The sequence below is a fragment of the Ranitomeya variabilis genome, chromosome 1, assembly GCF_051348905.1.
Source record: "Ranitomeya variabilis isolate aRanVar5 chromosome 1, aRanVar5.hap1, whole genome shotgun sequence".
Lineage (NCBI taxonomy): Eukaryota > Metazoa > Chordata > Amphibia > Anura > Dendrobatidae > Ranitomeya > Ranitomeya variabilis.
Genome location: NC_135232.1, coordinates 674,882,944 through 674,908,489, shown reverse-complemented (window position 1 = coordinate 674,908,489; position 25,546 = coordinate 674,882,944). Strand labels below are relative to the sequence as shown.

At 43.6% G+C, this 25,546-nt stretch overlaps 1 protein-coding gene across 4 annotated transcripts in view; it reads right to left on the bottom strand.

The window, feature by feature from the left end:
- The window catches only part of TMEM260 (transmembrane protein 260), a 101,774-nt gene that overhangs the window by 2,680 nt on the left and 73,548 nt on the right, over positions 1-25,546 (bottom strand). For all 4 annotated transcript variants that reach the window (XR_013215730.1, XM_077264698.1, XM_077264673.1 and 1 more), the window contains exons 7-16: positions 25,018-25,197; positions 20,704-20,744; positions 18,957-19,043; positions 12,703-12,814; positions 7,940-8,112; positions 7,601-7,772; positions 5,700-5,848; positions 3,639-3,815; positions 3,084-3,137; positions 2,046-2,136 (exon numbers count right to left, since the gene is read on the bottom strand). Coding sequence is in view for 3 of the 4 variants with exons in the window: in XM_077264698.1 (XP_077120813.1) it covers positions 2,046-2,136; positions 3,084-3,137; positions 3,639-3,815; positions 5,700-5,848; positions 7,601-7,772; positions 7,940-8,112; positions 12,703-12,814; positions 18,957-19,043; positions 20,704-20,744; positions 25,018-25,197 (1,236 nt within the window). In the remaining variant the exon portion in view is untranslated. The remainder of the gene's footprint in view (positions 1-2,045; positions 2,137-3,083; positions 3,138-3,638; positions 3,816-5,699; positions 5,849-7,600; positions 7,773-7,939; positions 8,113-12,702; positions 12,815-18,956; positions 19,044-20,703; positions 20,745-25,017; positions 25,198-25,546) is intronic.

The window sequence follows — 25,546 nt, the reverse complement described above, 5'->3', positions numbered from 1 at the left end:
ATCACGTGGGAGCTGCAGTCAATCAGTAGCAATTTATTCAAGAGTGTTTCTTCCGCTCAGATGACATGTGATCACTACAGCCAATTTCTGCTCCGTTCAACCCGGCGCACCTCCACTCCGTTCAAGAAGGCGCACCACCTCTCCTTTCAAGCAGGCGCACCACCTCTCCTTTCAAGCAGGCGCACCACCTCTCCTTTCAAGCAGGCGCACCTCCTCTCCGTTCAAGCAGGCGCACCACCTCTCTGTTCAAGCAGGCGCACCTCCTCTCTGTTCAAGCAGGCGCACCTCCTCTCTGTTCAAGCAGGCGCAACTCCTCTCCGTTCAAGCAGGAGCAACTCCTCTCCTTTCAAGCAGGCACACCTCCTCTCCGTTCAAGCAGGCGTACCTCCTCTCTGTTCAAGCAGGCGCACCTCCTCTCCGTTCAAGCAGGCGCACCACCTCTCCGTTCAAGCAGGCGCACCTCCTCTCCGTTCAAGCAGGCGCACCTCCTCTCCGTTCAAGCAGGCGCACCTCCTCTCCGTTCAAGCAGGCGCACCACCTCTCTGTTCAAGCAGGCGCACCTCCTCTCTGTTCAAGTAGGCGCACCTCCTCTCCGTTCAAGCAGGCGCACCTCCTCTCCGTTCAAGCAGGCGCACCTCCTCTCCGTTCAAGCAGGCGCACCTCCTCTCCGTTCAAGCAGGCGCACCTCCTCTCCGTTCAAGCAGGCGCACCTCCTCTCCGTTCAAGTAGGCGCACCTCCTCTCCGTTCAAGCAGGCGCACCACCTCTCTGTTCAAGCAGGCGCACCTCCTCTCTGTTCAAGTAGGCGCACCTCCTCTCCGTTCAAGCAGGCGCACCTCCTCTCCGTTCAAGCAGGCGCACCTCCTCTCCGTTCAAGCAGGCGCACCTCCTCTCCGTTCAAGTAGGCGCACCACCTCTCTGTTCAAGCAGGCGCACCTCCTCTCTGTTCAAGTAGGCGCACCTCCTCTCCGTTCAAGCAGGCGCACCTCCTCTCCGTTCAAGCAGGCGCACCTCCTCTCCGTTCAAGCAGGCGCACCTCCTCTCCGTTCAAGCAGGCGCACCTCCTCTCCGTTCAAGCAGGCGCACCTCCTCTCCGTTCAAGCAGGCGCACCTCCTCTCCGTTCAAGTAGGCGCACCTCCTCTCCGTTCAAGCAGGCGCACCTCCTCTCCGTTCAAGCAGGCGCACCTCCTCTCCGTTCAAGCAGGCGCACCTCCTCTCTGTTCAAGCAGGCGCACCTCCTCTCTGTTCAAGCAGGCGCACCTCCTCTCTGTTCAAGCAGGCGCACCTCCTCTCCGTTCAAGCAGGTGCACCTCCTCTCCGCTCAAGCAGGTGCACCTCCTCTCCGCTCAAGCAGGCGCACCTCCTCTCCATTCAAAATGGGCTTCTGCATAGCCCAGTTCCCAATGCCCCGTACTTGTCACTGCTGGGGAGTCCCAGCAGTTGGACCATCAACAATATGAAAATTATGTCCTTTATCCTATGGATAGGGGTTAACTTACTATTTGAGGAATAACCCATTCAGTTTTAAGCGTCTACTAGGAAGACATTCATTCAGCCAGTCATTCACAATTTTTGAGTGTCAACTCTTGATGCTTCCTATTTTAGAAGTAGAATGGCTGCTATGGGGGAAATTTGAAGACTGCGAAAACCCTCAGCGCAAACTACAAAAGGCCAGCTCTAGGATAAAACTGTTAAGCAGAATAGGCAGCAGCCTAGGGTATCATAAGATTCGGGGAGGGGCACAATTGATGCATCAGTATTCTAAAACTTTGAGAGAAGCAGCAGCAAATAATGACCCCTACCACAGATGTGGGCAAATGACATCTGTAGGGACAGGTGGAGAGTGGATCGTGTATGAAACAGAGATCATTGCTGAACTTCAGGGACTGGGTGCACATCATAAGCACCAAGAAAGCATGATAAAGGATTGATGATATTATATTTCGCTGCTGCTAGCTGTGAGGTACTTGCAGCAATTATTGTGGCCCTAAAAGACATAAAAATGTATATTTATATATGGCATTATCGAACCAGTAATACCTTACCTGGTAAGCATAGAGGTAGAGCTGATTTTTTACAGATGCAGACAAATGTGGAGACTCAGCAAGGTCAAATATAAAGAAAGCAGTTTTCACTCTAAAAAAAAAAAAAAAAAGCAAATAACAGGTAAGTTAAAGGGGTATTCCCATCTCCAAGATCCTATCTCAATATGTAGTAGATGTAACAATAATAATAATATTAGCAAATACCTCCAATTAGAAATATAGTATAGTTCTTCTGATTCTCTGTGTCACTTACTCCATGTGCAGGGCATTGCAATAGCTTAGGTATGCATGGTTACGACCACTCACATAGTGAGAGTTAGTTAGATGTTAGTGGTTGTAACCGTGGATATCTAAGCTACTGCAATGCTCTGCACATGAGATAAGTGACATAGCTAATTAGAATAACTATACTACCTTTCTAATTGGAGGTATTTACTAATATTATCATCACACCTGCTACATATTGGGATAACATCTTGGGAAATGGCAATGCCCCTTTAAATTCTTGTATGTAGCTTAAAAGGAATGCAGTCAGAAAATGACCTATTGTTTAGAACATGTTTGTATGTTTAAATGTTTTTTTAAGTAATATAGTTAAGAAAAATCAGAATAACAGAAGAACATTTCCAACTGGTCACTAGGACTGCTATTAGACCTTTACTACCTGTTGGCACATGGACATTAAAAGCAAAAGACTGAATCAGATCCTACTTCACTCTATTGAGATATGCAATGACTCTGCTCTAATCTGGGCAAAGATCATTGTGAAGGAAGGGGGAACAGGTGAGCTGTGACATCACCTATTGTGAACGGTGGATTCTGTGTTATCAACTGTGTACAGAGGTGTTATCAGTCACTGCAATCCTGTCTGTGATGATAATAAGACTGCTGAAAAGTCCTCTGTGCAGAACAGGAAGCGCAAGTCTAATATAAGGCCTAGTGGCCAGTGTTAAAGATCAGTATTAGCTCAGAGACTGCTTGGGCGATCATGGCCGCTACGTTGCCTCAACTCCCCTATGAATAAACAAAGAAACGTACCTTGCTTCCCACATCTCTTCATTTGCTACGGCTTCCCACGAGGAAACTTCAAACCTGTTAGGAAGGCAAGTCTACATAGTATATATATATATATATATATATATATATATATATATATATATATATATATACTTATATATCATCATCCACACAGTCTCCTCGGCATTGCGCCCCCACGCTCCTGCGCAGGCGTACTTCTCTTCCCTGTCGAGGGCTGCGCAAAGTACTGCAGTGCACAGGCACCGGTAAATGTCAAAGAGCCCCGGTCAGGGCAGGGAAGTCCGCCTGCGCAGGAGTGTGATGCCAGGGACACGTCATCTACACGAAGCAAGGAGGACAGCATCGAAAGAAGAAGGGAGGCTCCCGACCAGGACCAGCGCCACCCCTCAGACCGGACCACCCCATAGGGGAGTGTAATAAAAAGTCTTATTTTTGTCCTGCAGGCCAGGTTGGGGCAGTGCTGAAAGGTGGGGGTCCTATTTCATATGGGCCAAACCTGGTGACAGGTTCCCTTTAACTAGAACAATACCAATTGCATTTTCAGCCTGTACATACTTTCCAAACTGCTCTGTCCAGTTATACAGATTGCTGGTCAGATTAATCCATTTCTCAGCATTAAAAATTGTATTTTTTGAGACTAGCTTCTCGCAACATCCCCATGGCCACAGTGTATGCGTTTTCTTCCATGTCGGATCTCCTTCATTCAGTCCTATGCATACAAACGTTTCTCTACTGGAGACAAAATAAAATAAAAAAACACATGAAAACAAACAAAGACTTTAGAAAAAGGAATCCTTCACAAAGGCATTGCAGAATTGCAGAATACCTTTTCAGGGAGCATAAATGTATACTTTACTGGTGGCTTCTGTATCCATTAATTACACAGCAGAGCACAGCGAGAAAAAGGTCGACTTTTTGTAAAAGTGTAGAAAAGAGTTGAATGCTGCGCTTTTCTAGAGTTTTTTTATTTTTTTTAAAACCCTGAATATTTACAAAACATTGATAAACACAAAAAACTACTAATAAATGATACATCGTTAACATTGTACTGGTTTAAACACATTTTGGGGTTTATCTGCCATGGTATAAAAGCGGTTGGTTGTCCACCTTTGGGGACATTTTTATTTCGTACCTACAGGTATTTGGGGAAAAAAAATAATTTTTGTAATTGGGTTTCACTAACAATTTTGCATTGTTTGGTTTTTACAGGCTCTTTGTTTCTCTGCATATTCAACTTTGATGTGGTCTGTGGTCATAAATCAACAGAGCGGGGCTTGGATAAAGACAGATAACAGAGTTACAGACTCTCGACCGTCGTAGTAGCTGACGGTGCTCAGAAAAAGGAAGCTAAAAGGTTATAAACTCTCCCGTCAAATCAAGCTCACTGACGAATACTCCGCTAACTCATTGTGCATCCAGCAATAGATCGCGCACAAAGAGGCTATAGAAGGCACACGATGCAAAACTTTTAATGAAACCCAATTGTAAAAATGATTTTTAGGCCCAATTAAAAGCACTTAAGTAAAAAGAAAAATGGTCTCCTAGGGTAGAAAAAACCCCGTCATTGTTGTTTTAAGAAACTTTGCATAAAATAATAGTTTAAGTGAATATAATAAACTTTGTAATATATTTTATCAGAGAAACATACTTATTTTTCCACTAATCAGCCACTTCTTCCCTTACCCCTGGCCTCCTGAACTCAACGTCCACTCTGAAAAGCATAGCCTAACTCCATCTTGGTTAAAAGAATACAGGCTGGATTCACAGCCACACAGCTCAGTACTGCTGTATAATAAAATCCATACTGCTGTGCAAGGTCCTCCATGATGTTGCTGCTGCTTAACATGTGTTATACACAGAAAGTGCAGGAATACCCTCATGTCTGTGTGTGCTGTGTATAGGGAGACATTGCAGCTATTCCCCCCACCAACTCAGAGATAACTGAAAATTAGAGAGAGCCTGCAGATAGGAAAATTGGTGAAAAATGCAGGATTTGTACATAGGATATAAAAAGTCAAGTTTACACACCCCTGTTAAAATGTCAGGCTTGTCAAGTAAAAAAAAAAATCATACCGAGAAGAATAATTTCAGAATTTTTTCCACCTTTAACATCACTCAAAATGTGCCCTGAGCTGACATTTTTATTGATGAAGTTTTGATTGCCTCTTATTGCAATGTTGCAGTGGACAAAAAAAAAACGCTGTTTACTGATCGGATTCATTTATTTTATATTTTGATAGATTGGACACTTCTGAACTCGGTGATACCAAATATGTATATTTTTATCGTTTTATTTTTAATGGGGTAAAAGGAGGCGATTTTAACTTTTGTTGGGGTTTTTTCATATTTTTTAAAAACTTTTTTCTTACTTTTTACTGACTTCAATAGTCCCCTTAGGAGACTTGAAGCTGCGATTGTTCGATTGCCCGTGCTATACATGGCAGTGCATCAGCACTGCTAAGTATAGTAGAAATCATGACCTCCTACAAATGCCATCATGGAAGGTTCCTGATAGAATATGTGTACAGAAATAGGGCACAAAAGAAGAAGAGGGCCTGGCCCAAATGCTTGCAATCTATACAGACATCAGATAAACCTAGAAAGTGTAACCCTTACTTTGTATTTACTGCTAGCAAATGCTGAAGGTCAAAGGTAACTGTTCCATCCGGAAGTTTTACGGCCACTGAATTCCACTTATCACCAGGAAAGTAGACGCCCGTCAAGTGCTTTCCCGTCTTTCGAAGATACCACTCATATGTCATCATCTGTAGAGTTAAATACATACATGCAAGATGCCTTATAAAAAGCAGTACCCAACGTCACTAAAATCAATGAAGATGTCAAGACTAACCTGTCTATAGGGCATTATAGGGTTTTGTACTGGAGTCTCTGGGTAATGGGGAGCCAGTGAAGGGATTGACAGAGGGGAGAGGCCGGAGAATAGCGGGGGGACAGGTGGATTAGTCAGGCAGCAGAGTTTAGAATAGGTTGGAGGGGTGCGAGAGTGTTAGAGGGGAGGCCACAGAGCAGGAGGTTACAGTAGTCGAGGCGAGAGATGATGAGGGCATGGACTAGGGTTTTTGCAGATTCTTGGTTTAGGAATGTACGGATCCGTGAAATATTTTTGAGTTGAAGGCGGCAGGAAGTGGAAAGGGCTTGGCTATGTGGTTTGAAGGAGAGATCAGTGAGCTTGTGGGACTGGGCAGCCATTTACTTTAATGGATAGGTCTGTTAGGGGGGATCTCGTGAGATGGGGGTGCACTCAGTGTGCGTAAAGGTGTGCTGAGTGCACCCTTTCTCTTCTATTCCTTGACACAGTGACTATGTGAAAAATTCCCAGGAAGAGTCAAAACGTTTACCCTGTCGCATATGTCTCCATGCTTTATGACACTCCTATTCCGCCCGATACTTTTGGTTATAGGAATATATAGGAATATTGGTTGGTCTCAATGTGTATGGCATGTTGCAAAGATCCACCATGAATGTCGGTTATCTGGGGATCCAAATGATGGAAGAATGGGCTACTGGAAGAGAAATGGTCCCATGTCTCCCAATGTGTCTTTCAGCTTGACCACAAAGGAGGAGACGGTAGCGCCAGCTACCGATGTGCATGGCAATATCCATTACAGTCTATAGGACAGTCTGGTCATTGAAGAGCAAATTTGATGACATCATCAGAAGTAACCAGTGAAGTCATACTGTGTGTAATCATGTGTTTTCAGGAGCGTGCTGCTTCCCTGCCTTCCGGATTCCTGTTTGCCAGGAGGTGGTGTGATCATGGCTGATTGATAGGTATGGCATTGTTACACCGCACGCTCTCTGATGCTACACGCAAAGGTAGAATGGCCTCTGTGGTATCGGAGGGGCGTAGTGGCACTGAAGTTGGCCTGATCAGACAGTTTCAGAGCAGTGCACTACAAGCACTACATTCCAACTTGCCTAGGAGACTGTCCACCTATGATAGACTGAAGAGGAAGCCAGAAATGTAGGCAACAAGCAGTAATCTATAGAATTAAACATTGCTAATATTATTATTATTATCATCATTTCTCAGCTCTTGAGAAAAAAAAAGGAGATAATTTTTAATAAGAAGTAAATTGCAAACTTGGTTGCTCTTATTAGTACTTTGCAGTTTTACCCATTGAAGAACTTGAGAATAACCCATGAATGTGCACAGCCCTAAGTATTGATCTAATGTTTCTAGATGATAATGGTGGAGATTAGTGCAAGCTCCACAATGGACATGCTTCTCGAAGCCGAATGCTACATTTTTTCAGGTGGAACTGTCAGACCAAAAGTTACATTTGGGTCACTTGTGCCTCTTAAACAGGCTTTTTGTTAGTGGATGGAGGAAACCCTCCTGATTTACTAAGTCACATATACACTATTACTTCAAGGCGGATTTAGTTCATGCAGCCCCAAAAATGTTCATATAGTCGAAACCATCCTAATAGCTTCAATGTGATCTATCGGGAGACTGCTGTATCACATGATGTGCGGCATGTCTCCCCACTCACCTCCTGATCCACTAAGGACAGATCCGGACGAAGTCCTTCACAATAATGAAGATATCGCAAAGAATTGCCGGGAAGATCTCCTCTCAGCAAAACGATAGATTTCAGGGGTATTGAGAAAATAATGTTCCTTGCAAACTTGTCTACCACATAATTTCTACTTTGGTCACAAATGCTAAAAAGAATGTGAAAAGGGAATAATTACTCCATAAATCTGGACTGTTAGGCACGAGACAGCAGAATCCTGGACCCTTAACCTTCTGGTTTATATAGATTCTCCAGGATCTAGACTGAAGATGTTATCCTGATGGGACTTGGCTGTAAAACCAAATATTGTCCTACCTGTAGTTAGTGTGTATATGACGAGCAACCACTGCAATTGTGAAAATCCATTCTATGTAGAGAGTCACATTTTTGCTAGCCATTCTTGTTCTTATGCTGCCCATCAATAAAGCCAAGCCATATCCAGCCAAGGCACATACCACAATATTACTCTGCATCCAAAACCTCTCCACCTATGGGACAAAATAATACAAATCATTAGCAATGCAGATGATTTCCTTATGCATTGCGGAGAATTCTTACAGGTTTTGAATCATTTTACGAGTGCACAATTGGGTCAGAACCTCTTCTCTAGGAGATAGCATCTGTGATTGGGGAGCTGAATGCAGCATCTGAATGGCAAAGATGACCTCAGATCTGGCTTTTTGGCTATTTTGACAACTTGCTGGTCCACTGAATACAATGGAAGAATTGATTGATACATTTTTCTCAAATTCACCAAAAGAAAATCACAAACATTAATTCACCAATGCATTACAATGGGCAGCGCAACACAAGTCAAATGAGAATTCACCTCATCTCCTGACTACAGCCTGAATTTTACTCCATGCAGAAAATTATTTATCAACTATGTAATAAAAGGCACCTGTGTATTAGGTAAGGAAGCTAAAGGAGGAAAATACAGCTTTTTCTAAAAAGTTAATTGGCAAGAAGAGGACATAGCTGCATCCAAAGGTTAATCCTTTAATGACCAGTGATATTTCAGTTATTGAATTTCTTTTTTTATCTCCCCTTCTTCCCAGAGCCGTAACGTTTTTATTTTTCGGTCAGTATGGCCATGTGAGGGCTTTTTTTTCACGGGATAAGTTGTACTTTTGAACGACACCATTGGTTTTAACATATTGTGTACTGGAAAACGGGAAAAAAAATTCCAAGTGTGGTGAAATTTCAAAAAAGTGCAATTCCACAACTGTTTTTTTTTGTGTTTTTTTACCATCTTCACTAAATCCTAAAACTGACCAGCCAATATGATTCTCCAGGTCATTACGAGTTCATATGACGGAACAGATGAATGACCTCGGGGAGACCAAAACATCCAACACTGCGGAGACACCATCACGTGTTTCTCAACGCAGTGATCCAGAACACTGCCCCCATCCCTTATGGGAAATATGCAAACGCATGTAAAGTAAGCTGCGGAGACACCATCACGTGTTTCTCAACGCAAGCAATGAATAGCCAGGCCTTTCTCCGGGAAGGAACAACCACGGGAAGGGCAGCATCCAATAAAGGAGAATATCCAATAAAGGAAGACCACCTATGCCAAGCATGGTATCCATCCACAAACAGCTGTTTCGGGGGTTTTTGCCCCTCATCAGTGTGGAGTAGGAAACTGGCTATTAGGAGCAGTGCCTGGTGAAAGGCTATGACGGAACAGATGAATGACCTCGGGGAGACCAAAACATCCAACACTGCGGAGACACCATCACGTGTTTCTCAACGCAGTGATCCAGAACACTGCCCCCATCCCTTATGGGAAATATGCCAGTTTCCTACTCCACACTGATGAGGGGCAAAAACCTCGAAACAGCTGTTTTGTGGATGGATACCATGCTTGGCATAGGTGGTCTTCCTTTATTGGATATTCTCCTTTATTGGATGCTGCCCTTCCCGTGGCTGTTCCTTCCCGGAGAAAGGCCTGGCTATTCATTGCTTGCGTTGAGAAACACGTGATGGTGTCTCCGCAGCTTACTTTACATGCGTTTGCATATTTCCCATAAGGGATGGGGGCAGTGTTCTGGATCACTGCGTTGAGAAACACGTGATGGTGTCTCCGCAGTGTTGGATGTTTTGGTCTCCCCGAGGTCATTCATCTGTTCCGTCATAGCCTTTCACCAGGCACTGCTCCTAATAGCCAGTTTCCTACTCCACACTGATGAGGGGCAAAAACCCCGAAACAGCTGTTTGTGGATGGATACCATGCTTGGCATAGGTGGTCTTCCTTTATTGGATATTCTCCTTTATTGGATGCTGCCCTTCCCGTGGTTGTTCCTTCCCGGAGAAAGGCCTGGCTATTCATTGCTTGCGTTGAGAAACACGTGATGGTGTCTCCGCAGCTTACTTTACATGCGTTTGCATATTTCCCATAAGGGATGGGGGCAGTGTTCTGGATCACTGCGTTGAGAAACACGTGATGGTGTCTCCGCAGTGTTGGATGTTTTGGTCTCCCCGAGGTCATTCATCTGTTCCGTCATAGCCTTTCACCAGGCACTGCTCCTAATAGCCAGTTTCCTACTCCACACTGATGAGGGGCAAAAAACCCGAAACAGCTGTTTTGTGGATGGATACCATGCTTGGCATAGGTGGTCTTCCTTTATTGGATATTCTCCTTTATTGGATGCTGCCCTTCCCGTGGTTGTTCCTTCCCGGAGAAAGGCCTGGCTATTCATTGCTTGCGTTGAGAAACACGTGATGGTGTCTCCGCAGCTTACTTTACATTACGAGTTCATAGACACCAAACATGTTTAGGGTCTTTTTTTATTTATGTAGTGAAAAAAAAATCCAAAATTTGCTTTAAAAAATGGCGCCATTTTCCGATACCTGTAGCGTCTCCATTTTTTGCTATCTGGGGCTGGGTGTGGACTTATTTTTTGCGTGCCGAGCTGATGTTTTTATTGATACCATTTTGGTATAGATATGATTTTTTGATCGCTTGTTATTGCATTTTATTGCAATGTAGCAGCAACCAAAAGAACATAATTCTGGGGTTTTAATTTTTTTTCTCATTTAGCGATCGGGTTAATTTTTTTTATATATTGATAGATCGGGCGATTCTGAACACTGCGATACCAAATATGTGTATATTTGATTTTTTTTTGTTTTATTTTGAATGGGGCAAAAGGGGGAGTGATCTGAACTTTTGTATTTTTTTAATATTTTTAAAAACTTTTTGTTACTTTTTGCATGCTTCAATAGTGTCCATGGAAGACTTGAAGCTGCAGTACTTTGATCGCTTCTGCTACTTACAGGCGATGATCAGATCGGGGTGGCGCTCACAGCAATCTGGCAATGACAACCATAGAGGTCACCTGCAGACCTCTGGCTGTCATGCTGATGCTTCGGTGACCCGCGGTCATGTGATGGGGTCACTGATGGGCAGGATTAGCGACGCACTTCCAGTAAGTGTGAGTTAAATGTCGCTGTCAGAGATTGACAACAGAATTTAACTAGTTAACAGCTGCGGGTGGATCGCGATTCCACCCACAGCTGTTGCAGGCACATGTCAGCTATATAGATCAGCTGTCATGTGCCCGGAAAGGTGCGGGCTCAGCGCCGTTGCCTGCACCAAACAGGGGGAGCTGACGTGGGCGTACTATTACGCCCAACGTTGGAATAGAGTTAATCTACAAAACAATGGATATAGCTGCCTGCAAATCTGATTATCTCTCTGCATTCTGTACACAGACAGAAGCACCCTAAGGATAGGCTGTGTGAGGATTTACCTCATTAGTCGTCATTCTCCTGCTCCTCCATATTACACAGGATTCCACTGTACATAGATTCTTATATAGCCACATCCAGCATGTAACTAAGATATCAGCACAGATCTGTCCTGTATCTACAGGCTGCAAGCTCCCAGTCTACCCCTACACAGTGGTCTCACACATCTGCCAAAAAAGTGAGAAAATGGAAAGCCGAACTTCAGTTTTTCTTTCCTAAAGGGCCAGAAATATTATCACTCAATTACAAAGAATATTTTTTAGTTTTCCTAACTGTATATCTCTTTTTTCTTTAAGAAGTTGCCCTGTAGGTGACAGGCACAGGTTCTACCATTAATAGTAACAAAAATGGAGCAAAGACACAGCTGTAAAATTGGGGACAGAAAACCTAAATTTGAATTCCCTGTACCTTATTTTTTTTTACTTGTTATATATTTGGAAGGGAACATTCACCTGTATCATCCCTATACCATACATTATATAAACAAAATATACTAATCTCCCCCAGGCATCGAGTTTTAACACATTTATAAGCTTCAGGTGTAAAAAAAAAAAATGAAAAAAAGGAACATTGGAGTATGTAATTGCATTTTCTTCTATTTTAACCTTCCCACATTAATAATATTGAATAATAAAACCTCTCTGCCCTCCACTACTTGTGATGGAAGTGAAAAGAACAGATAATAAGGCATGAAAACCCCTCTTCCTATGAGAGGAATGAAAAAAAAATGGAAGAGGGCCTCAAAGGGAATCTGTCAGCCAGTTTTTGCTGTTTTATCTGAGAGCAGCATAATACAGGGCAAGAAAACCTGATTCCAGCGATGCATCACTTATTTGGTTGTATGTAGTAGTTTCAAAACAATCAGTGTTTTATCAGCAGGATATTATCACTGTAGGACTAGATCTCACATGCATACCAGTCAGGTTAATCTATATAACCTAGCCCCCACCAATGATTGTTGGCTTGCTGATAATTCACAGTGTACACAGGAAGCTGCCAATCAGTGGGGTGGGCGGGGTTATGCACAGCTTAACATTCTGAGCCCTGCTACATCTACATCAGAGAAAGCAGGAATTCTATCAAAACTGTAGTCCGGTAAGTGACACATCGATGGAATCAGGGTCTCTGCCCCTTCATCATGCCGGCCTCAGATTACAAAGCAAAAGCTGCTGACAGATTCTATTTCAAGGACTTCAGCAATCACAAAGTAAGTGTCAGCTTTAGGTTGAGATGATGGTTAACTTACATATTTCATCATAATTTTATGTCAAATATCTATCGTTCAAGAACTCCAGAATGCAGTTATTAAATAGTGAACTTACCACGCCCAGGAATAAAGGCTTTGTAATGTCTAAATTTGCTCTCCAGGAAAAAAATAATGAATAGCCAAGAAACATTGAGGCAAAAAGAGAAACAATGGAAGCAGCGGACTGTCTGCAACAAAAAAGAAAGATTTAATTGTAAAATTACATAAATCTACACAAGATCTACTGTGGATGAAGATACATAGGTTCTAACCTCTAATATTTCCTGAATAACTAATATGCCCTATTAGGACATGGGGGCGGGACACAGAGGCGGTCGCAGCCGTCATTTTGGGGGAGACCTAATTTTTTTTTTAGACAAAATAAAGTACTTTGCAGGCACGATATTTGAGATAGGAGGCAGGTGACTGACAGATCAGCGACTTGTCTTTCAAATAAGAGGCAGGCGGAGGGGCGAGAGCAACAAGAAAAGAGGCTGCCCATGGTCCTGCCCCATAGTCCCGCCCCAACAGTCCGCCCCAATGCATGAAGACATGATTACAGCAAAACTTTAAACACCGATTACACAAGAACCACAAAACGGATTTCTTCACCGCAGGTATCATTGTAATCAGTATTACAGCACTAACATGGCACTGTCTGTAGTTTACATAGCAAAATCCTGCTGACAGGTTCTCTTTAAGTTCTGAAAAATTTACATAGGTGTAGTCCTATAGGGGGAGTGTATTGGGTTTTCACCAGTCCATTGTTGTAAAAAAATAAATAAAAAAATTACATGTTAATTTTGTACAAAAATGTCCCAACTTTTTGCTATTTTACGCCAGTCTTACAACTTTTATAAAGTTGGTGTGGTTAGCTCGTCAAATAAGGATTGAGCTCGATTTATAGATTGCGACTTTTTTAAAAATTACAATTCTTCCTCACGTAAGATACCGGTGTTTACGTACCGGTAATAGGATTTTACGGAGCCACGACAGCACCCCTACGAGAGAGGGGATCTACCCACCTTCCGGACAGGAACCTACAGGATTTAAAGGGGCGGTCCCCCTCACCACTCCAGTTTGTGTTTCAGAGTATAAGGGACACCGCCCATTGAGTTAGTACATAATCAAATATACTTAAACATTACTAAACACCATCACCTCTAAAGAGTGATAACTAATAGCACACCTTCAAAAGAGTGCAGGAATCCAGTGATTAACTACGGAGGGGGTATGTGCGGGTGCTGTCGTGGCTCCGTAAAATCCTATTACCGGTATGTAAACACCGGTTTTCCTATCGCCACGACAGCACCCCTACGAGAGATTTTCAAAGATCAATCACCTGGGAGGGACTACAGCACTAAGTACTGAACGGCCAAAAACTAAATTGGCCTCTGATGATAGGTCAAGACGGTAGTGTCTATAAAAGGTGGAAGGAGATGACCACGTTGCCGCCTTACATATTACGTCTATGGAGACGTCCGCTCTTTCCACCCAGGATGAGGCCATGGCTCGAGTGGAGTGGGCCCTGATGCCATCTGGTGGTGTCTGGCCTTCAGCCGTATAAGCAAGATATATGGCATCTCTTATCCATCTGGATAGACGTCTTAGTTACCGTCGCCCCCTTCCTTGGATTCTGAAAGGAAACAAACAGAGCCCTACTCTGCCTCCATGGTTCTGTTTTGCGTAGGTATTCTAATACAGCTCTTCTAACATCCAACATGTGATATTTCTGCTCATCAGCCGAATTCGGATTGTCACAGAAAGACGGTAAAACTATTTCTTGACTTCTATGAAATTTAGAAGCTACTTTTGGTAGGTATGCGGGGTCCGGTTTTAATACTACCCTATCTTGAAAGACCATTAAATAAGGAGGATCAATTGACAATGCTTGTAAATCACTCACTCTCCTAGCAGAGGTCAGGGCTACCAGGAAGGCTGTTTTTAAGGTTAAATTTTTCATGGAGACAGAATCTAATGGCTCAAAGGGGGTTCTGTTAAGGCGTCTAATACCAAATTCAAATCCCATGGGGGTAATCTAGGAATATACACTGGGTTACTGCGTTCAGTGGCCTTAATAAATCGGGAAACCCATCTATTTCCCGCCACATCGCTGTTATATAATGCCCCTAAAGCTGAAATTTGGACTCTAAGAGTATTTACTGCCAAGCCCAACTCTCGGCCTTTCTGTAAAAACTCCAGAATAGCCAGAATTGGAACCTTGCCTGAAAAGGGTTTTTGGTAGAAGGCAAGGAATTTCTTCCAAGTCTTAGCATAGATCTTGGTAGTAATCTCTTTACGACTATTTAAAAGGGTAGCTATCAGAGCCTCTGAAAACCCTCTTCTCCTCAATAACTCCCTCTCAAATTCCACGCCGTCAGATGCAGGGATTCCACATTCTGGTAACGGAATGGACCCTGCGAAAGAAGCTCCGGACTGACTGGCAATACCCAGGGATCGGTCACAGACATTGTCCTGAGTAACGAGAACCATGCCCTCCTGGGCCAAAAGGGGGCAATCAAGATCACTCTCGCCCTCTCCTCCCTGATCTTCCTGAGTACTATAGGGATCAGACACATTGGGGGGAACGCATAAGCCAGAGGGAAATCCCAGTGTATTTGAAGGGAGTCTATTATACAGGGCTTGTCCGCCACCCGAAGAGAAGCAAATCTGCTGGTCTGTCTGTTCTCTCTCGTTGCAAATAGGTCTATAACAGGCAATCCCCATAGGTCTACTATCCGTCTGAACACCCGTCGACTTAGAACCCATTCCCCTTGATGCAGAGAATGACGGCTGAGGTAATCTGCCTCTGTGTTGAGCTCTCCCTGAATGTGTACGGCTGACAGAGAGCGAAAGTGGGTTTCGGCTATGTTGAAGATGTCTGTGGTGGTGTTCATTAGAGATCTTGACCTTGTACCTCCTTGATGGTTGAGATACGCTACCACTGTTGTGTTGTCTGATTGGACTCTTACATGCGAATCCTGCAGAGATGGTAGTAACCTGAGAAGGGCCTTTTTTACTGCAGTGAGCTCCTTCCAATTGGAGGACTCCTGGGCCTCTAAGAGAGACCATTACCCTTGAGTCCAAACATCTCCTATATGAGCTCCCCATCCTATGGGACTGGCATCGGTTGTAACCACGTTGTCTGGAATTATACTCCAGCGTACTCCTTTTCCTAAATGTCGCTTGTTTAACCACCATCTCAGACTGTGTAGAGTGGCGGCGGACAGTCTGAGTCTTCCGCTTAATTGCCCTTGAAGCCTGCTCTCTGCATTCAAGACCTGGGCCTGCAACACCCGAGTGTGGAATTGAGCCCACTGAACGGCTGGTATGCAAGACGTTAGGGACCCCAGAAGGGACATAGCGTCTCTCAAAGTCAGAACTGGTTTTCTTGTTACCGTACTGACTTTGTGCAGAATTTTCTGCTTTTTCTCTTCCGGAAGGAAACATAGTTGCTCTTCCGAATTTAGCAGAATGCCTAGGAAAGTCTGAGTCATAGATGGTTCCAATCTTGATTTTTCCATATTGACTATCCAACCCAAGTCCTGTAAGGAAGATATTACATGATTTAGGCGACCACCACACTGGAAATACGAATTTCCCACTACCAGGAAGTCATCCAAGTAGGGTACAATTAATGTATCCTGTTCCCTGACATAGGCCATTACTTCCGCCATGACCTTAGTAAACACTCTCGGTGCCATAGATAGACCAAACGGCATTGCAGTAAACTGAAAATGTCTGACCTGGTCGTTTAAGCGCACCGCCATTCTGAGGAATTGTTGATGATCCTGGTGAATGGGCAGATGATAATACGCATCTTTTAAATCCAAGACTGTCATATAACATCTGGGAAAAAGAAGTTTAGATGCCGTTTTAATAGATTCCATTTTAAAGGCATGATATTGTAGATGTTTGTTCAATCTCCGTAAATTTATGATGGTTCGAAAGGATCCATCTGGTTTGGAGATTAAAAATAAAGGGGAATAGAACCCTTTCCCCTGCTGATGTTTAGGGACCTCCACTATAACTTTCTTCCGTACTAACGTCTGGACCTCTTTCTCAAGGGCCTCTTGTTGGTGTAAGGAATCGGGGGCAGTCAAAACATAAAAATCAGAAGGTTTTTCCCGGAACTCTAATTTTAACCCTGAATTAATTATACCTAAAACCCAGTTACTTGCAGTTATTTTAGCCCACTGAGCATAGAAATATTTTAATCTGCCCCCTACTGGAAGATTTTTATTAACGATAATTTCTTCTTCTTCTTGAGGAAGATGATGAGGCATTAAAGTCCGAACCTTTCTTTTTTGGGTCCGTTGGTTCCCAATCTCGGTTGTGGTAAGGTCTTCGGTATTGGAAGCGTCTTCTGAAGGTATTCCTAAAGGTAGGATTGAAAGTTTTAGGAAAACCTTTCTTCCTATCCTCAGCCTTAGCTAGGATGTCATCCAATACTGGGCCAAACAGGTACTCACCCCTACACGGTATTGTACACAGTTTAGCTCTTGCCTGGGCATCCCCTTTCCAGGTCTTAAGCCATAGGGCTCTGCGAGCTGCATTTGAGAGACCCGCCGATCTCGCTGCTAATTTTAAGGAATCCACTGATGCGTCCGCTAAATACGCCACACCATCCCGTATTTGTGAAAGGGAGTTCAGCATTTTGTCTCTGAGCACCTTGGATTTCAGCTGTTCCTCCAGCTGGGATATCCACACCATAACGGATCTAGCCATACATGTGCTAGAGATAGCCGGTTTGAACGCCCCCGCAGAGGACTCCCATACTTTTTTCAAAAACATGTCCGCCTTCCTATCCGACGGATCTTTCAGAAGGCCCACGTCCTCCAGCGGTAAAGTACCGGCTTTAGATGTAGAAGCCACCGCTGCGTCCACCTTCGGGACTTTCATCCATCCTGCCAGATCATTGTCTTCAAAGGGATACCTCCTTTTGGCTGATGACGGCAGGAAACCCTTATCCTGCTTGTCCCATTCTCGCTTTATAAGGGTCTTAACTGTATCCACAACCGGGAACGCTTTACGACTCCTCTGGCATAAGCCCGCAAACATTATGTCCTGTGCGGACCTTGGTTCCTTGTTCTCTGTAACACCCATGGTAGCTCGGACTCCTTTAACTAACGTGTCCATGTTATCCACCGAGAAACAAGGCCTTCCCTCTTCATCTGAGGAGGATGGAGATGAGGAGCGGGAACATTCCCCTTCCTGCAGGGACAGACTAGACCCTGGAGATATGTCCCTGCCCGACCTTCCCTGGCGGCTGCTTTTAAGGGAATAGCTTATTTCCTCCCTGATGACCGCTCTAAGGTCTGATGACCGGAGGGGAGCTTCCTCTTCTAAGGTCTGACATATGCAAGCCTGACACAGTCTCTTGGTATAACTGTCAGGCATTGGAGTCGTGCATAGAGCACATTGCTTGTGCTTAGATTTAGTTGTTCTTTTACCCTAAAACAAAGCACACAATAACAGACCATATCAGCACCAGGAGTTTTTGTTTAACACTCACCATAAGGCTGACTTTGTGAATACCGATTCTGGAGGAGTGGGATTCAAATGTGACGCTGGGGCGCTCGCACGTTGCCCCCGTACCACGCTGCTGCTGCTTCGTCTTGAACGACCGCTACCGTCTTTACTGAGCTCCGTTCCCTCTCCCTGAGGGTGCTCGGCGTCCCCGACTGAGGACATAGCTGCACGCATTGTTCCAAACGCGGCGCTCTTTTACGACGCTGCAGCGCTCCTCCCCCGGCCTACCCCGGAAGTGTAAGAACTACTTCCGGGTTCACCCACGCCGGTGTGTACCGCGCTTAACTGCGGACCAGGACGGCACTGCCCGACTCCTGGGACGCGATCCACTTGGCCAGACAAGGGGGGGTCTGCGAGCAGTACACCCCCGACGCTGCTTCCGAGCCCCCGATTCTGCCGTTCCTAAAAGACACTGCGCAGAGGCATGGAGGCCCGGGTAAGATGTCCTGCAGGCTCCCGCCGTCCGGACAGGAACCCAAACTGGAGTGGCGAGGGGGACCGCCCCTTTAAATCCTGTAGGTTCCTGTCCGGAAGGTGGGCGGATCCCCTCTCTCGTAGGGGTGCTGTCGTGGCGATAGGAAAAGGGGGGTTGTAAAAAGTGGAAAAATGGAAGAGTTATGTGTAAAGATGCTACAAATTTATCAAAAATTGTATGACACTTTGATAATTTTGGTTCAAATAACGACAAAACAACCACAAAGAAAACGGACTTTAAAAATTCCACTTGTAATACATTCTCCCATTAGTGTATAAATGGTCATATTAAAAAAAGGAGAATTCTGAAATGTTAATACTTACCTGTTAGTAAAACACAATACCAATGATAATAGAGCTAGGCCCGGAGCAATGGAAGTGATTTCTGCAAACATGTGGCTGATTTGAAACCTACACATACAAAAAAATACATAAAGATAAAAAAAATTGTATCCAGAATTCTATAATATGTACAATAAGAATGGGAATAATGGGAATAGCACAAATCGGCAACAAAATAACTGTAGTCAAATGTAATTCAGAAAATGTTACACTTAGGGTACCGTTACACAAAACGATTTACCAACGATCACGACCAGCGATACGACCTGGCCGTGATCGTTGGTAAGTCGTTGTGTGGTCGCTGGAGAGCTGTCACACAGACAGCTCTCCAGCGACCAACGATGCCGAAGTCCCCGGGTAACCAGGGTAAACATCGGGTTACTAAGCGCAGGGCCGCGCTTAGTAACCCGATGTTTACCCTGGTTACCATCGTAAATGTAAAAAAAACCAAACAGTACATACTCACATTCCGGTGTCCGTCAGGTCCCTCGCCGTCTGCTTCCCGCACTGACTGTGAGTGCCGGCCGTAAAGTGAAAGCAGAGCACAGCGGTGACGTCACCGCTGTGCTCTGCTTTTACTTTACAGCCGGCAGTAAGTCAGTGCAGGAAGCAGACGGCGAGGGACCTGACGGACACCGGAATGTGAGTATGTACCGTTTTTTTTTTTTTACATTTACGATGGTAACCAGGGTAAACATCGGGTTACTAAGCGCGGCCCTGCGCTTAGTAACCCGATGTTTACCCCCTTGTTACAAGCGATCGCATCGCTGGATCGGTGTCACACACACACCGATCCAGCGATGACAGCGGGAGATCCAGCGACGAAAGAAAGTTCCAAACGATCTGCTACGACGTACGATTCTCAGCGGGGTCCCTGATCGCTGCTGCGTGTCAGACACAGCGATATCGTATGGATATCGCTGGAACGTCACGGATCGTGCCGTCGTAGCGACAAAAGTGCCACTGTGAGACGGTACCCTTAGTACGCTGGAAAGCCAAAAAGTGTCAATAACAAATTTGCATTAATTGTCAAGCGATTAGATTACGGACCTGTATTTTCAGGAAAATAAAGGCCAACATCACACAGAGAATTTTTGAGAAAGATCGTGATAGAGATCCGTTCCAAAATCCACATAAAAAACATCAAATAGGAAAAGTATTGAAAAACTATTTATTTTAATTGAAAATCCACTTTGCTGTTCGCACAGCAATTTTTTTTCAGTTTTTCTTCCTGATAAGGTTTAGAAGACCTCACGGAGAAAAAAAAAAAGATTTTAGAACGATTCCTCGTGGAATCTGCTCCAAATATGACATTGTGAAGTCAAAAAGCTGCAAAACACCATGTGGAAAAAAACACAAACAAAAAACAGGGCGGTGCTGAGCAGGGAATAGAGCTGGAGTGACAGAGGCTTAAGATCATTTGCATATCAATTAAAATGCTGATTTCTCAGGAACAGAGGAGCGGACTGGCCATATAAAGGTGTTGCTGGAGTCGTCTTTAAAAGAGCTACAGGAACATATAAAGTTTCTTGGGGGATGGGGTGAAAATCCAGATTACCTTTGAATGTTATTGCTAGTAGGATCTGAAGAAATATTTGCTATTGTCCAAAGGGCACATAGGATATATGATTTGCATAAGTATATGCAAATTATTTGACTCTATACAGACTCCCTACCACAGCTGGAAAAGGTATCATGTAGACCCAAAATTAAATAGTCATGTTCTTACATGAAAGTGTCTCCCATACTGGATCCTGATTCTGATTTTGCCTAGTAATACAAAAATATGATATATAAACAAGAATTTGTTAAAAAAAAATACATTTAGCAGTCCAACTAATACTTGCAATAGTTAAATGAAAAAAAACAAAAACAAACATTTCCACAGGTTATGCCATAAATGTAAAGTAGATGCAGATCCCATCAATGTGGCCCTGACATTGGAGAAGTGGTCAGAATCTCCCTTCTTTTGTAAAGGAATTCCTCCGCTGAAAGAAGCGAGAGATGGGACCACATTCTAGAGACAAGTGCAGGTCCCATTGGCGAGATCCGCACTATTTATCACTTATTAATAACCACTGGCAAAAAATAGGGCCACCATTCCAGCTACAGAAGGGGTTTCAGGACAAGGAATACATTTTCATTTTACAAATGTCAATATAAACCAAATAACACAAAAATAGTATTTTCTCAGTCGAGATCTTGTACCTGTCCACTTTATAGCAGCTGTGGCATTAGCACTGGATAGAGTCAAGAGCATACTGTTTAGCTAACTTAAAAAAGGGCAACATTATAAATATACAGCAAAATATTATATTTTCTCACACTGAGTTTTTGAAAAAATAAACAAATCCAGTCCCCAAATAATTGTTAACAATTCTTAAAACTTAGACTGACTTGTAGTCATACATTTTCAAATTTCCTATTAATAAATAATAATAATCTTTATTTTTATATAGCGCTCACATATTCCGCAGTGCTTTACAGTTTGCACATATTATCATCGCTGTCCCCGTTGGGGCTCACAATCTAAACTCCCTATCAGTATGTCTTTGGAGTGTGGGAGGAAACCGGAGTACCCGAAGGAAACCCAAGCAAACACGGGGAGAACATACAAACTCCTTGCAGATGTTGTCCAAGGTGGGATAAGAACCCAGGACCCCAGCGCTGCAAGGCTGCAGTGCTAACCACTGAGCCACCGTGCTGCCCCTATTGGTGTATAACTAGGCAAATTTGCCATAAATAAGTCTAACAAAGCCATGGGAATTGCCCTGATGGCCATGGTGGTTGCACAAGTATATATAGAAAAAGGACCTACAGATTATAGTAAAATCATTTTGAGATGACCCAAAAAATGATAATAGTTATTTTCTAGATGGGCTGTTATCTCAAAAAGATACATATTGTACGATGAAACTGAAGTGTGGCACAGATGAATGGGTCTACCTTGAATACAGCACCAGATACTGTGTCCTCCCTTCTGCCAGCTCTCGCTGTTCCTTGGTGGGTCAGGTTGCAGTGGTAACCTGATGTTCACCGCTGATGTCACCTCACCTGAGTATTCAGGTAGTAGGGTGTCCAAGCCCTTTTACTGTGGACTGCTTCCTTGTTTTGGGTTTCCTAGTATCTCTTGGCAAAGCCAGTTCTGCTATATCACAGAGCTAATCTGCTATACCTCTGGTCAGCTTTACCTTGGACTCTGTGACAAACCTAGCTCTGCTATATTGCTGGGTAACTCTGTTATACCTTGGCCAACTCTGCCTTGGACTTTGTGACAAGCCCAGCTCTGCTATATTGCTGGGTAACACTGTTATACCTTGGCCTGCTCTGCCTTGGACTCTGTGACAAACCCAACATTGCTATAATGCTGGGTAATCCAGCCTTATTGCTTAGCCAGTTCTACTTTAGACTTATTTCAAAACTAAGAATCTGCAACTTCAACTCTGCTACTTTAGCTGCTGTGACTTCAGCTCAGATTTTTTGGCTCCCACATTTCCAGTTCTGTTCATCCAGATGTCGTTCTGCCGTATAAGCCTACAATCTTCGAACTGGATCACTCCGCTCAATGATCGCCATCGTCCGTGCTGCCTAAGAACTGCTAATCTGGATCAAAGGCTTTGAGGATACAGCGCTCCAGGTGAGACAAACCAGGTGGTCATAAAGAGATTTTGCTGTATAATTATACAATAATGTGACAGAAAGGAAATATTCAATGCTTTATATTTACTGGGGGAGGGGTTGCTATTAGTGATGAGTGAGTATACTCATTGCTCAGGCTTTCCCGAGCACGCTCGGGTTATCTACGAGTATTTGTTTAGTTTTCGTCGCCTCAGCTGCATGATTTACAGTACAGACCAAAAGTTTGGACACACCTTCTCATTTAAAGATTTTTCTGTATTTTCATGACTATGAAAATTGTACATTCACACTGAAGGCATCAAAACTATGAATTAACACATGTGGAATTATATACTACACAAAAGTGTGAAACAACTGAAATTATGTCTTATATTCTAGGTTCTTCAAAGTAGCCACCTTTTGCTTTGATGACTGCTTTGCACACTCTTGGCATTCTCTTGATGAGCTTCAAGAGGTCGTCACCGGGAACGGTTTTCACTTCACAGGTGTGCCCTGTCAGGTTTAATAACTGAGATTCCTTGCCTTATAAATGGGGTTGGGACCATCAGTTGTGTTGTGCAGAAGTCTGGTGGATACACAGCTGATAGTCCTACTGAATAGACTGTTAGAATTTGTATTTTGGCAAGAAAAAAGCAGCTAAGTAAAGAAAAATGAGTGGCCATCATTACTTTAAGAAATGAAGGTCAGTCAGTCCGAAAAATTGGGAAAACTTTGAAAGTGTCCCCAAGTGCAGTGGCAAAAACAATCAAGCGCTACAAAGAAACTGGCTCACATGAGGACCGCCCCAGGAAAGGAAGACCAAGAGTCACCTCTGCTTCTGAGGATAAGCTTATCCGAGTCACCAGCCTCAGAAATCGCAGGTTAACAGCAGCTCAGATTAGAGACCAGGTCAATGCCACACAGAGTTCTAGCAGCAGACACATCTTTACAACAACTGTTAAGAGGAGACTTTGTGCAGCAGGCCTTCATGGTAAAATAGCTGCTAGGAAACCACTGCTAAGGACAGGCAACAAGCAGAAGAGACTTGTTGGGGCTAAAGAACACAAGGAATGGACATTAGACCAGTGGAAATCTGCCTTTTGGTCTGATGAGTCCAAATTTGAGATCTTTGGTTCCAACCACCGTGTCTTTGTGCGACGCAGAAAAGGTGAACGGATGGACTCTACATGCCTGGTTCCCATCATGAAGCATGGAGGAGGACGTGTGATGGTGTGGGGGTGCTTTGCTGGTGACACTGTTGGGGATTTATTCAAAATTGAAGGCATACTGAACCAGCATAGCTACCACAGCATATTGCAGCGGTATGCTATTCCATCTGGTTTGCGTTTAGTTGGACCATCATTTATTTTTCAACAGGACAATGACCCCAAACACACCTCCAGGCTGTGTAAGGGCTATTTGACCAAGAAGGAGAGATGGGGTGCTACGCCAGATGACCTGGCCTCCACAGTCACCAGATCTGAACCCAATCAAGATGGTTTGGGGTGAGCTGGACCGCAGAGTGAAGGCAAAAGGGCCAACAAGTGCTAAGCATCTCTGGGAACTCCTTCAAGATTGTTGGACCATTCCCGGTGACGACCTCTTGAAGCTCATCAAGAGAATGCCAAGAGTGTGCAAAGCAGTCATCAAAGCAAAAGGTGGCTACTTTGAAGAACCTAGAATATAAGACATAATTTCAGTTGTTTCACACTTTTTTGTTAAGTATATAATTCCACATGTGTTAATTCATAGTTTTGATGCCTTCAGTGTGAATCTACAATTTTCATAGTCATGAAAATACAAAAAAATCTTTAAATGAGAAGGTGTGCCAAAACTTTTGGTCTGTACTGTACGTCTGCTGGACAGCGTGAATACATGTGGGAATTCCCTAACAAACAGGCATTCCTCACATGTATTCAGCCTGTCTAGCATCCGTAAATCATGCAGCTGCGGCAACGAAAACTAAATCTAAGCACTAACAAATACTCGGAGACCACCCGAGCAACGAGTATACTCGCTCATCACTAGTTGCTATATCGTCATCTATATTTCTTGAGAATTGTAAATTGTGAAGCCTAAAAGCAATGCAACCAATGAAATACAAAACTAGTAAATATTCACATGTCTCATTGGTTCAAACAGTCTCCTGGAATTCCATCCACTATCGTTATAATAAGCCATTCTGATTACTTTTTGGGTTGGCCATTAAAGAAAAAAAAGAAAAAAAAAAAAAAAAAGGTACTTCAGAATCTGTCCCTTAATTAACATTAATCAGAGGTTGGGATTTAATTCCAACCACTGAATTGAGCTAAATAACAGATTAAACACTTGAAAAAAAAAACAGAACTAAAGGAATTTCTGATACTATTTAGCTTAGAGTTCTACTGAACTTCAAAGGAGAGGAAACAAGAGGGAAAAGTTTTACCAGACTGAATGTCCCATACTCCTCTCGAAGTAAATGAATCAGGAGCCCTTGAATGGTCGTATGGTCTCCCCAGGTCCACCGTGCTCGATTGAAGTACGAGGAAACAATTAGGTAAGAATAAGGTAAGAGCCCCGCCGTGAAGTAGAGCCCTAACTTCAGCAAAGAACTCAAGGACAATTCCTGCACAGAAAACATTGAGCGTTACTGCCAACCAACTTTTTTTTTCAAGAGGCTGAAAAACATCAAATAATATTTTACACATTGATGATTCCCCAATTTGTAACAAGTCTCTGGGAATGCTGTCAAATCTCCTGACTTCAGGGATTATTTAGAAAATTGCTTCGAACTGATCTCTTCTGCATGGCAAAGTGAGAATGCAAGTGAAGCCAATATTATTAGCCTGGACTCCTGAGTATCATAACCTGCATTGCCTTACGCTGAAATCATTTTCCTGATATCCATAGGTAGGAACTGCAAGGCTGAGATAACCCACTCAAAAATTATAAGAAGGCGGCTGATAAAGTGTATT